General features: G+C 46.7%; 1 protein-coding gene across 39 annotated transcripts in view; it reads left to right on the top strand.

The window, feature by feature from the left end:
• SERGEF (secretion regulating guanine nucleotide exchange factor) overlaps positions 1-13,618 on the top strand; it is a 232,699-nt gene that overhangs the window by 35,113 nt on the left and 183,968 nt on the right. For 22 of the 39 annotated variants that reach the window (XM_044753447.2, XM_070491316.1, XM_070491308.1 and 19 more), the window contains one exon: positions 13,337-13,503. In XM_044753447.2, coding sequence (XP_044609382.1) covers positions 13,337-13,503 — 167 coding nt within the window. Of the gene's footprint in view, positions 1-13,336; positions 13,508-13,618 lie in introns of all 39 variants that reach the window. The other 17 variants (XM_070491314.1, XM_070491309.1, XM_070491303.1 and 14 more) reach the window with 1 other exon arrangement.

Here is a 13,618-nt window from a genome sequence, read left to right as displayed (position 1 = left end):
TTGCTTGTCTCATGGGAACTTTCAGTAATCTGAACTTTCAGTAATCTGTCTCACGGGTAACTTTCAGTAGTAACAGCTGGTGCCTTAAAGTGCTCTCTGATGTGTGCCAAGATGAAGGTGGCCCATTTTGAGGAATCTTGGGTCAGCTTTTTCCTAATCTGAGAATGACTTTTTATCTTAGGAGGAAGCCTGATGTGGCCAAAAGAGGCTTGAAGAGCTGGGTGTAAGTTCTACTTTGGCTGCTGGTTGGCTGTGTGATCTTGGTCAGGTCATTTGACCTCTCAGGGCCTGAATTTCCTCATCTGTTCAGTGAGAGTCGTAATCCCTAATTTGTCTGCCTCAAGGGATATACTATGTCTCTCATTCACACATTCCTTCCTTCATTCCTTCACAGATATTTATTGAATAGGCAGAGATGAGGGGAGGTCATTCTAGGCAGAAGGAATACTGCAGACAGAGGTGTAGAAGTGGGAGGTGCTCCCTGGTGTAGTTTGCTTAACATGGAGCCAGGTAGACTGAGAAGGGCCTGGAAACACTCGAGTGTGATGGGCATGGTCCTTACTCAGGCTCTGTTATGGGGCAGTGGAGGGAGCAGCTGAAGGCATCTCTGACCGGGGGCGGCGATAAACATGAACAGTGAAGGAGCGACCCTGCATCAGGTGGCTCTGACGGCACCTCTCTTGAGCCTCATGCTTGCTTCTTGCTCCAGGTCTCATCTCTGTGGCTGACTTTGAGGTACTCTTTGTTCTTCAGGAAGCCGTATGCCCCCTGAGCTGGGGTGACTATTAGAATCCACAAGATGGTAGGGCCTGGAGTTCTCTGGCTCATGGGTCTGCCTTCTGGGAAGCTGGCCACGTGGAAGGTGAGTTAGGAAGCCATCACGTTGCCTTCAGTCTTGAAGCATGTCTTAAGGGCCTAGAGATGAGCAGCTTTGCTGCTTCTCGCACGCCTCCCTGAGGAGATGGAGGTATGTGGGGAAGGGTTACTCACATTTGTCAAGGACGCCCTGTGTGCCAGGCGTTTTGCCAGGGCTTTACAAAATTGTCTATTTAATCCTTACACAAAGTTTGCCGAGAGAGGCTCATTCCCATTTTCATGAAATTGAAGAGCAGTTGAGACATGGACTTGCCCTACCTAGTTACTTAGCCTCACCTTGTTCAATGTGAAACTGGGGTCAACAACATCACCGTGTCCCCTTCGAGGGTGTTGTAAGGATCAAGTGAGATCCTGATGTGAAAGCACTTTGTAAACTGGAAATTACTGTCTGCATAGGCAGGGTCATTAATAGTACTGCTTCCCAGTGAAATTCTTGAGATTTGCTTGGACCTTTCCTGCCTCGGCAGGTAGAAGGTTCTAGCCTTTGGTTTCTTTGTGCACTTTCTTCCAGCCAGCCCCAGAGTCAGTGGCTCCACTCACCGCTTGTCTCTTTAAAGCCCACAAATATGAAGGTACTACTCTTCTTTTAGAAAAATAACCCTACAGTACAAAATTAATATCAAAGTAAGCTTACTTTTTTGCCATTTTGGTGAAAACAATAAGAAGTCATGGAGTTTTAACGGTGGAAGGGACCATCTCGTCCTTATTTGAAATTTGAGAAAACGGAAGCCCAGGGAGGCAGTCCTCCTACAGCTCACGGATGCAGAGGAGGTGGGGTGGTTGCCCAGGACCCCTCCACTGCCCCACATCACCCCTCTCAAGAGAGACTTCAAGTGCTTCCTCTCTTTTATGGAGGAAGGATCCAGTTTAATCAGTTTCATTACACCAGCCCCTTTATGTAACAGGCTGTTTCCGGGTCCTGGCAGATGGTCCATAGTAACAGTGCTTTGCTGATTTGGTTGGAGCTGATCCTATGAAATGAAAAATCCTGTGCAGCAGATGCCTTTCCCAGTCCCTGGCCATGGAAAAGTCAGCCTCTGCGAGGAAGGTGCTATAGCTTTGTACTTACCGTCTCTGCTGTGACGGAAGGTGAATGCCAGGGAGGTGGTCTTAAACCCTGTCAGGTTTTTACAAAAGGTCTCACTGGGGCCTTAGAGTTTCTTGCTGGTAAAGGGTGTTTCTTCTGGGGCCTGAGGGATGGATGGGAGCAGGGAGCAGAGTGGGAGGGAGATTAGCAGATGTGGTATGGAAAGATAGGCTGTCTCACCATGGATCGGGCCTGGTGGCCCTTCACACCATGAGGATGTGCACATCCAGATGAGCAATTTGAATATAATGCAGTGCTTGTCACACCTCCCAGCAGCCTTGACGGTGGGCTTTGATCCCAAGCTTCCCCCAGCCCCTTCTGTTGAAATTCCTGGTCTCCAGGTCTCCTGATCATCTCCCCTTTCCTGGTGGGCTTGATCATAATGGCTTCTCCTCAGTGGCCTCCTCTGGCCATGCTCATAAGTGCCACTGCTTGGTGCAACAGGCAGATCCCCAGACCACTGACAGTGAAGTGGGCATCCGTTGCACGGCCTCTTCCTGACCTGGACCTGCTGCTCGGTTCTCACCCTGGCAGGTCCTCACGTGTGGGGTGGGAGAGTGCTCCCTCTCTGTGAGTACAGCTCTGTTAGGACCCCATAGGTCTTTTAGACCCACCACTCATGAGGAACCTGGAGAGTTTCCCAGAGGTGGGGTTAGAGAAAGTTTGTGAGGCACTGTCCAGTCAGGTCCTACGATGTCCTCGCTGGTTGACCGTAAACTGGCATCCCACGATAGGCTCCCTCCCCTCCTGGCTCCTGCCCCTTGGTGAGTTATTTGCCCATAGAAAGATTGGGGGCAGCCTTTGTCTCCCCTATTTGAAGATCTTAATCTGGGCCTCTCATTAACTGAAAGCCAATTTCTCTTTGGAAGCCAAGGATGCCTATAGTATTTCTGGGGCTTGTGGGATCTCTTGGGGTTTCAGAGGTAGGACCTGGCTTCCTAACGTAATAGCTTTGATGTGATGGTTTCGCTGGCCCAGTGTATGGTTTGTCTCTAGTCCTGCTCCCGCGGGGCCTCAGAGAGGTCTGCAGGGGGAGCTCTGTCCCCACAGCCAGGTGCTGGGTTCTTACTGAAGGAACTCGAGCATTCCTCTCTGCAGGCCCAGGCGTGCTTGGGAACTGCGGCTTTCCCTTGGCTGTGCTGAATCTCCCAAGTCTCGTTCCCAACTCCAGCCTCCAGCTCCGGCACTGTGAGTCATCATCACCAGTGGAAAACGCGGCCTCGCCAACAGCTGGGTGCAACGCTTGGCCTTTTTTATTCTTTCTTTTTTTATAACTTCACAGAGATGGAAACTGCTGATGATCTTTTGCAGTGGACAATAACTGAAGAAGTCTGGGGCTAGATATGGCAGTTCTAGGTAGGGAGAGGAGAACCCTGAGGAGATGGTGTAGGGATGTGTGTCTTTCCATCACCCGGTCCCTGGACCTTCCAAGAAGCCATCCCAGGGAGGCAGGCAGGAGGGAGCATGTGGCTCTCACCTGTCTCTATCCTTCCCTGCCGAGGAGCCAGGAGGCCTTTAGTTGTTAGCTGATGCAGGGAGCAATCGAGCTTTGAGAGGTTGACTGGTACTTTTCTAAGAGGCTGTAGACAGGATATACTGGAAGTCAGGATCGCCTGGGTTCTAGTCTTGCTTTGCTTCTCACTCCCTATTTGACCTTGGGTAAGTCAGTCACTTTCCTTACTGGGCCCCACTTTTCCCAGCTGGAAGCAGACAGTTGGGTTTAGAAGGGTACTGAGGTCCCTTCTTGCTCTGATGGTCTGTGAGTCTGAGTTGAATGTGAAGAATTTTGAACCTTATTCCGATATTCCTCTTGAACATCTGAAACTTCCAGCTCTTTCTCCAAGTGAACAGTGCTCACCGCATAGGAAGAGTCACACAGGTGCGATTCCTCCCTCCTCCAAGAATGTGCAGCCTTCCTCCTTCCCTCTCCCCACGAGGTGGTGGACAGAGTCTACTGGGAAGCAGGAAACTGGGATTCTCGTCTGGCTCTGGCAAAATACATATTTGTCCTTGGCAAATCATTCCCCTCTTTCAGCCTCTTTTTCTCTAAAGTCAAGGGATGACACTTGCTTCTTGGCTTCAACTCCCCCCTTTCCTCCCCCTACCCCTGCTTGAGCCTCCTAGTAGCTTTTCTGCAGGGTGTGATTCTTAGCTGCAGAAGCCCCGGGGTATGGTTTCCTTTCTTGCTGGGAGGGAGAGAAGCAAGATTATTTTTTTAATTACACAGCTAAGATTAGGCTGCAATCTACATTTTAAAATGTTATTAATAAGAATCTAAAAGTGTACAAAGAATCTGTGGAGTCTGAATGTGGAATGAGCTGGGAAACATCTGCAGAGGTACTGGCCCCAATCAGGGATTTTTCTCTGGGTGCCGAGTAGCTGCTGGGTATGACTGGCAGCCTGATGCACTGCTGCCCCTGCAGGAGCGGGGAGCCTAGCACTCAGCCGGAGCAGGGCTCACGGGCTGGCCTCTCGAAACGGTTCCTTGCAAAATGGCTTTAGAGAAAGAGTTATGGTTATTATATTACTGGCACCTCTATTTAGAGTTTATAAAGTGTTTCATGTCTTGTCTCCCTTTTCATCGTAGTGCCGAGAGGGAGTTAGGGCAAGTTTCCCGGCCCCTTCATGAGTTGGCTGAGGTCTCTTAAATTTAAGGTTTTTCCTTTCAGAAAGGTAGTGTGCTGTAGAGGAAAAGCCCCAGACAGCAAGGTGGGAGCTGGGTGCACTCCCGTGCCGCCGCCTCCCTCCCAGCTCTGCCTTTCCCCTTTCCCTACTTTATATTTCTCTAGAGCACGTAAAGTCATTTGCCACGGGTTATGTTTTATGTGTGGTTGGTCAGCTGTTGTCTTCTCCCCACTAGAATGTAAGCTTTTACCCAGGAAGGGAGTTCTGTCTGTTTTGTTCACTGCTGTGGCCCCAGCACCTGGGACAGCACCTGACGTGTATGAAGTGCTCAGGAACTATTGGTTCGATGTTGTTAATGCCTGGCTCTGCATCTCAGTAGTCCACGTGACTTGACAAAGTTGTTTATTTCCCTCAGTTCTGTTTTCTCATTGGGGAGTGGGCTGGGCTGGGTTCTGGTGTCCTGGGTGGCATACAAAAGTCCATGTCCCTGTGGCCGAGTGGTCAAGTTCGCGCTCTCCGCTGTAGGCGGCCCAGTATTTCGTTGGTTCGAATCCTGGGCGCGGACATGGCACTGCTCATCAAACCACGCTGAGGCAGCGTCCCACATGCCACAACTAGAAGAACCCACAACGAAGAATACACAACTATGTACCGGGGGGCTTTGGGGAGAAAAAGGAAAAAATAAAATCTTTAAAAAAAAAAAAAAAAAAAAGTCCATGGGAAGAGCAATGCCTGGAACTCTTCCCTCTTTCAGCAAACACTGGGCCCCGGCTGTGGGTCAGGCCCTGTGCTGGATGATGTGAGCAATGCAGGGAGAAGAGGAAGGACCGCTGTTCTCCACCCTTCAGTGCATGTGATGGGGGATTTTATGTGTCAGCTTGACTGGACCTCAGCTGGTCAGATACTTGGTAAACATTATTCTGGGTGATTCTGTGGGGGTGTTTTTGGATGAGATTAACATTTACGTGGTAGACTGAGTGAAACAGATTGCCCTCCCCATGTGGGTGGGCCTCATCCTATCAGTTGAAGACCTGAATAGAACAAAAGAGTGACCCTCCCCAAGTAAGAGGATTATCCTGTTTGACAGCCTTTGGACTGAGACATTGGCTCTGCAGATTTTAGACTTGCCAGACTTCATGATCATGTGAGCCAATTCCTTATAATAAATCTCTCTATATAGATCCTATTGGTTCTCTTTGTCTGGAGAAGCTTGGCTAATACAGTGGGCAACATAAGTCATGTCATCATATCATCTTTTATTTGGTGGCTTAGAATTAGTTGTTGGAACAGAGGTACAAGCACATGCCAGTGGCTCCTAAGGAATGAGTGGCTTATTCTGATGAGGGGATAATGGGACACTTTAGGGAGAGAGTGGCATTTGAGCCAGGCCGTGGGGGTGAGAAGGAGTTTGGTGGGTGGGACAAACAGGCTGACCAGCTTTGCAGGCTGGGGCAGAGCATGACCCTAAGGCCTGAGAGGGAGGAAGTAGGGTATGCCCTTGACAAAGGGGTGGGCATCCAGCTCTGAGATGACAGGTGCTTGGAGGGAGGGACTGTGTGGATGATGAGGAGGCTAAACAAACTAAGCGAATTAGCGCTGGGGCTTCCTGCAATGCCCTCACCTTGTTTGGGAGAAGACACCATTCTTCCCTGCTCTTGTCTAGGAACCACCTGGCCCTGCGTGGTGGATAGTCCTGCAGCCGGTCTAGGAGCTCCTCGGGGTGCAGTGTGTCTTGACTCCTATCACTGGTGCTCCTGATATGACAGCTAATAAGTCAGTGGTGAAAATGGAGCAGCTGTGCGGAATGCCTGGCATGTTTTGGGACTCTGATCTTTTTCATGTAGGTGAAGGATGACTCTTACTGGCTGGGCTTTCTTTGTGCTCCTGGCCCATACTTGTGTCCCTGTGACTCTGAACAACCTCCTGAAGTCCTTGGGCAAGTTCAATTTTGAAGAGGCAATGTGACCCAGTAAAAAGTGGAGCTGAGGTCACGCAGACCAGTGCATCCTCTGTGGGGAAGTGATGGGGGCACCGACTCTGGGACCAGGCTGCTGGGTTCCATCCAGGCTCTGCCACTGACAGCTGGGGGACTCTGAGCCCAAGACTTCACCTTTCTCTGTGCTATAATTTCTTTACCTCTGTTTGAGGATTATAATAATGTGTACTATGGGGTATTTTTTTGGACAAAATGTGACAATCCATGTAAAGAGCTTGGCAGGAAGTAAGTTCCCTCTAAATATTAGCTATTATCATCATCATCATCATCATCATCATCATCATCATCATCACCACTGTCAGTGTGGCTTTGCCACTTACTAGCTGTGTGATCTTAAGCAAGTCATTTAACCTCTGGGATCTGTTTCTTTTTCTGTAAAACGGGGTTCACACCAGGCATTCAGCATTGATTAAATTATATAACTTGGGGCTGGCCCCGTGGCTGAGTGGTTAAGTTTGCGGCTCCGCTTTGGGGGCCTGGGATTTCGCCAGTTCGGATCCCAGGTACGGACATGGCGTTACTTGTCAGACCATCCTGAGGTGGCATCCGGCATAGCACAACCAGAGGCACTCAAAACTAGAATATACAGCTATGTCCTGGGGGCCTTTGGGGACAAGAAGAAAAAACAAAAACAAAAAAACAAAAATACCCCAAGATTGGCAACAGATGTTTGCTCAGGTGCCAATTAAAAAAAAAATTATATAACTTAATGGCAGTGCCTGAAATGGAGTTTTACACAGAGTCAACTCTCAATAAATAAATTCTCCCCAGTTCCTTATGTATTTGTTCAGTCTCTTTGCAAGCTGCTGTTTTAGTTGAGGAGCCCATGTTTGAAAATTTTATTCCTATATTAACTTTTGAAAAATTCTAAATCTTTTGCTATGTGATATTTTCGTCATAGGATTTTGTAGACTTGGGAAATTTTACAAAAAAATAACAGGGTATACAGTCAAGTCCCAATTTTTATTTAGATTGTTAACTATATTAGTGGTCTTTGATATTAGAGTGGATGTTTTATTTTAGGACATTGGTAAGACTAAATGTGCCAATAAAATTAGATTGTACACCACTCATTTTGACACTGAAGATTTTTAGGCATCGTTACTGTAGTTTAGATCAGGAAGATATCTCGGAGGTCATCTATTCCAGTCCTCTTATTGTACAGATGAGAAAACTAGACCCCCAGAGGAGAAAGGGACTGTTCAAGGTCATGTAGCCTAGAAGAGAAGCCAGGATTAGGATCCAGATCTTCTGAGTCTTAGGTTAAAGCTTCCTCTCTTCTCCAGCTCACCTGGCTTCATCCCTCTTCTCCATTGCTCTCTTCCTTTTTTCCGCTAGTTTAATTTATTTGTGGTACAGTGTGCCAGATGCTATGCTTATATCTTACGAAAATCCAAAAATTCCATGGTGAAGCCTTGAGTGGTAGAGGCATTGACCCTAAGACATTGGTAGATGGGAGTTGGCAGAGAAGATTTGACAGCTTTGTAGAAACTGGGTAGAACTATGGAAATCCTTGATAAGGCTGTGCTGTTCAGTCTGGAAGAATAATAGTAATAGTGGCTAACATTTACTATTATGTATTATATAATTTATGCAAAAGTATCCTTGTAACCACCCTACAAGGTAGATATTATTGTTCCCATATTGCAGATGTTGAATAATTTGCTCAAGGTTGTGGAGCCAGCAAATGATAAAGCTCAGTAGTGGTGAGCAAGAAGTAGGTAGGTAGAGATGGTTAGATTCATTTGTTCATTCAGGCAGCAGCTATTTTATTGAGCACCTACGCTGTGCTGGGCTTTGTTCTAGGATACAGGGATGAACGAAAACAGACAGTCCCTGCTCTCAGAGCGGACTCTCTGGAGGGGCCGACGTGAATCCAACAGTCCTCCTAATGAGTGCACGTTTATAAACTGGCATAAGAGCTCCCAAGAAGAGGAACATGGTTCTCTGAGGTCATTACAGAAAAGAATCTGATCTGGGTTGAGGGCCCAGCAGAGTTGACGAGTGAGCAGGAGTTGAACAGGTTTGGGGGTAGTGCAGACAGCCAAGGCAGAGGGAAGCAGTATATAGGCCTGAGGGAGAGTGGCAGGGCACGTTTGCGCACGGGAAGTGGCCTGGTATGACCTTTCCAGCACCTCAGCTCTGAGCTCTCTCCCTTCCCTCTCTCCTGCTCTTTACATGGGAAGATTGGGCTGGATGACTCTTGGGTAGTTAGTTCTGTGTTTGACCAGTCTTTGGTTATTATCATCAAGTGCCTTTTTATAAAGTCTCTGTCCACGTGGCAGAAGAAAGGATTAGTTACTGAAATGAGGTTCTGACACTCTCAGGACTTAGAATTAATGACCCTGAGAGTAACTGGTGTTTGTCAACAGATGAATTATAAATATGACAAACTCTTAGGCAGACAGTGGCCTCCTTCTCATGTGTGTGTGTGGTGTGTCCTCTAGAAGGCCTCAAAGCATCCTGGAATATTAGAGGTGGGAAGGACTGAAGAGCTTATGGCCTTTCCTCTACCTGACCCATGGGTGTTCTTTTATAGCTTTTTTTATAACATTTCTACCATCTATTTATTAGCCCCATTTTGATATATTCAGTGACATTCTGTTCCCTTTTGGGACATATTTTGTTAAGAAAATATGGATGTTCCTTATATTACACTGTAATCTATCTTCTTGTCACCTTCAGGGCCCTTTCCCTAGAACAGGGTAGAAGTTCCTCTTCCCTGAGGAGCTCAGATATTGCTGGAGCAGCTTCTTACTGTGCCCAGAGCTGGGGCTGCCGCACCTGCCTCACCGCCATCCCAGGCAGCCATCTGGTGGATGGTAAAGGAAGCTGGCTCCTTGAATATTTGTCATCCACCCACCCTCCGGAGTCTCCTCTGACCTTAGAGCACACCTCCCTCTCCCCTCCTGCCCCCCCACCCCAAGGCTTTTCACCTAGTAGTCTTTCTCCTCATTCACTCCCTCTTTATTTATATTTGACTATTTGATAAGATATTTGCAGAAGGCCCCAGTATACTTAAATCATTTAGTAATGAAACAACATTTCATGATTTCCAATAACAGGACCCTTGATCAAGTACCTCTGCCCCTTTGTCTGTTTCTTTTAATGGCACACCACCTTCCCACTAACCTTGAAATCCTGAAATCTCAGAGTGGTGTTTCTCTCCTCCCGTTCCCTTTCTCTCACATCTAATGGGCGACAAGCCTTGCAAATTCTTACTTGTTCTCCCCCTATGACTTCAACCCCAGTTTCAGCCCTGGTGCGTCTTAGGCTTGCATGTTGTGGTTATTCCTTCCTTCCTTCCCTTTTCACTTACTACCTCTGCAACTTTGGGTAAGTGCCTTGTTCCCTGTCAGTAAAGTGGGGCTGGTAGGAGTTGGGAGGGACAAGCAAGATACTACCTAGAGAGGGCTTAGAACAGAAGGCTCACGCACGGAGTAAGTGCCATGGAAGGACGTGTCAGCTGTGAATATTATTGTTACTGGCCTCTCCAATCCTTTGCCACATGTACCATCCCCAAATGTTCCTTTCATCAGGCCCCACCCCTGCTCACAAGTCTGCTGTCCCTCCATGGTCTATTTAGCAGTAGTCCCCAAAATGAGCACGATGAATTGCCAGATGATTCTAGCTCGAAATGTTTCCTCAGAGCTCCCTAGGCATTCTTTCTCAACACTACTAATTTGACCCTGTTTTTTTCTATGCTGCATTGGGAACTTTTGCTGTGTGTATTTCTTGGCTCCATGGTTATTCTATGTTAATTCTCACAGGGATGTGCCTTTAAATTATATTTTACTTGCTGACTTTATTTTGAGCTGTTTGTCATTTCTCTCATTTATCTGGAGACACATACCTACACTTTTTGGATGACACTAATGTATTATTTTTTATCACAGTAGTATATAATTCTTTACTCTAAGGAAAAGATTCATTTGTTAATTTGTGATCTGAATCTCCTTGGGGTTGACAGCATGCTTCAGCTTAAGGCAGACATTTATCTACATTATGAACATTTTTTGTATGTGGATTCGTTGTTTTCTTTTGCACTGGGTGACCTAAAATCATAATCCTTGTGTTTAATGCCTTTATTTCAGCGCCTATAGTCCTGAGTTCTGCATGGCCTCCTGGGAAGGAGGCCATTCTAGGAGGAAAGCTGGATGGTACACAGAACATATCCATTTGATCTGGGTTCCCCTCCTGAAATGCTGTAACGATGGCTGTGTCGTCAGCCAGGTCTCTTCAGTCTGTGTCTGTAGCTGCGCAATCATTGGCGCAACCATTGGTCTCGGAGTCAGAAGACACAGGTTTACATCTTGATTCCACCACTTGCTGGTTGTTTGGACTTGACCAAGTCATTTAACTTCGTCTGTAAAATAAGCTTAATAATCTGTACTTCACAGAATTATTATGAGGATTAGTTGAGATAGTGTCTATGAATGTGCTGGACACATCGGAGGTGATCAATTAATGTCTATTTAAAAGAAGAGGAAGTGGAAAAGAGCCTCCTCTGTCCTCTGTGAACCTTCTGATGCAGAGTGTATTTTGGGGAGAAACAGACAGACAGTTTCAGAGAGTCCACCTGCCCGACTGACAAACTTCAGTTGGAGACTGAAGGCTGGACAATAGTCCGCCTGGTTTCTGGGCTTGTCTCTAATAGAATGTCTATGGCCTCCCCAGGGAGCATGAAGATTAATTAGTTAATCTTTGTAAAGTGCTTTGAAGGTGAAAAGTGCAACGTAAGTGGAATGGTTGAAATGCTATTGGAGATGTAATAATGGTAGCACCATATTCTGGCAGTCTTGCCTGTCTTGGACATCAATAATCAATAGCAGAGCAGGTTCTAAGATGTTTTTTACTTGATAAGAAGGGATTCGTTGTGGGATTTAGTGATAAGACATTTCTTTTTGTAATCTTGCAGATAGAAACTTGCCAGTTCTTCCCAGTAGAGGAATGCAATCAGTAACAGTCTCATCCTCAGGCTTCATGGGCGTCTCCTTGCTAAGGTAGTCTGGTTGTCAGTCCTAGCCAGCTCAAGTGGAGAGACAGTTTGCCAGTTTGGGATGCTTTGTGGGTCCTGGGCACATGGGCTATTTGGTCTAATCCTGCAGAAGCTGAGGAAGAGTGTTATGTGGTTATCCAGTGGTGTGGACCACTGTGAATAACCAATGCAAAGTGGTACTATGGGCCAATAGGAGATGTGGCTTAGCTGTGTGACCCTGGGCTGGTCGCTTCTCTGAGCCTAATTTTCTCTCCTGTCAAATGGAACATAGTAATTGATGAGAACAATAATAAGGGTGACTCACAGGAGGGTGAATTTCACCCTTTCTCTGGAGAATTGAGGAGTCTAGAAAGGTTTCAAATTACTGGTGGTACATAAGCTGGACTCTAGAGATTGAGCCATAGTTTACCAGATGAATAATGTAAGGAAAGGCTGCCATGGCAGCAGGAACAGCACATTCCAAGCCATGAGATCGCACATCCGAATGGAGCCCCCCCAGTTCTTTTAATATACCCAGTACCCCATGAGCCTTTTCTTCCTCTTTGAGGAAGCTTGGGAGTCTGATTCCTGTGAACTCCTTGGCTTCTGTGTTGGTGTCGGTGATCACGTCGATCCTGAGAACTGTATCCCTGCAGAGCCCTGTACCCTGCAATATTCTGACATGTCCCCCATGAGTCTGTGGTTGTTTTTTAGCTGACACTATAAACCATATGTTGAATGTGGGGCCAGATGAAGCTTTGATACTAAACACAGAGTAAGTAGTAGATTTGTCTAGAATTTAATATGCATTACTTGATGTTTTGTCTCTTAAGCGAAATTTTTCTTTGTTAAAATAAACATGTATAAAGAATTTATACAGCGCACATGGTTATGCATATTTATTGCAGAGAATCTGTTAATAATCTATGCCTCATCAGATTTTGCATTTCTGTTGAAATAACAAATGCAGCACTTGGCACAACTGAATGAGTTTGGTGAATTTTCTCTTATCTGGGAGAAGAAAGGCCATTTCTCCTTTTCCAAATTTCATTTTCTTCTGTCGTCTTTAGCACTGGCCAGCTTCCCAGGTGGTGCATCTGGAGACTGAATGCTTTTCTGGCTCCCAGTGATTTTGTCCTTTTTTCTCTCTCCCTCCCTTCCCTCCAGCACACACAGACACTGGCCTTGGCACTGTTCGCGTTGCTCCTTTGGGCGAGAGCATAGCCTCCGAAAGGCCCTCTTATGATACACGGAGGGGAAAACATGTGAAACTGACTGTTAATTGAGCTCAGAGTAAGACCCTGAGATGTGGCACGGACAAGTCAGGAGGCTGGGGAACTTCGGGGTGGCTGACAGGATCCCTGGATGGAGTGAGAGAGAGGAAATCCTGAGGACAGACACCTGGGCCAAGCACAGGACAGTGTGAGGAGGGGAGAGGCTGTGGAGGCCATCCGGTGAGGTTGAAGTGTTGCCTGTGGTCATGTCCATATCTGTTAGAATGTCGGAGCAAGGCTTTAGAATCAGCCTCTGTTGGAATCCAACTGTGGTACTCACCGCTTGTTTGATCTTGGGTGAGTCATTTCACCTCTCTGAACCTCAGTTCCCACAGCTGTGAAAATGGGAATTCTTGTGCTTTCTTTATAGGAAGATAGGCTCCTGGTACATTGTTGTTGGTACGAAAATAAATGTTCACACTTTCTCTTGTAATTCATTGCCTACCCATGAGAGCACAGCTGTGGAATGTAGCCTTAATTCAAATAATGTTTTATTTTAGAAACTGGCAAGGTGTTTACCTGGGGCCGTGCGGACTATGGTCAACTAGGGAGGAAGCTGGAGTCTCATGAAAACTGGAAACTGGACAAGCAGGGTTTGTCTCTCCCCTGCCCGAGACCACAGAAGAGCACGCCTTCACCTCTGCATTGCTTAATGGGAGCTACTGAGGTAGGAAGTGACTTTCCATAGATGTCATGCGTTCCTTTTCCCTATCTTTCAGTGAAACGTTTTTTGAGGGCCTACTGTGTGCTCATAGTCCAAGCATTATGGTAGGTTCCATGCA

The sequence above is a fragment of the Equus asinus genome, chromosome 20 (genome assembly GCF_041296235.1).
Source record: "Equus asinus isolate D_3611 breed Donkey chromosome 20, EquAss-T2T_v2, whole genome shotgun sequence".
In the NCBI taxonomy this organism is placed as follows: domain Eukaryota; kingdom Metazoa; phylum Chordata; class Mammalia; order Perissodactyla; family Equidae; genus Equus; species Equus asinus.
This window is presented reverse-complemented; position numbering and strand designations above follow the sequence as displayed.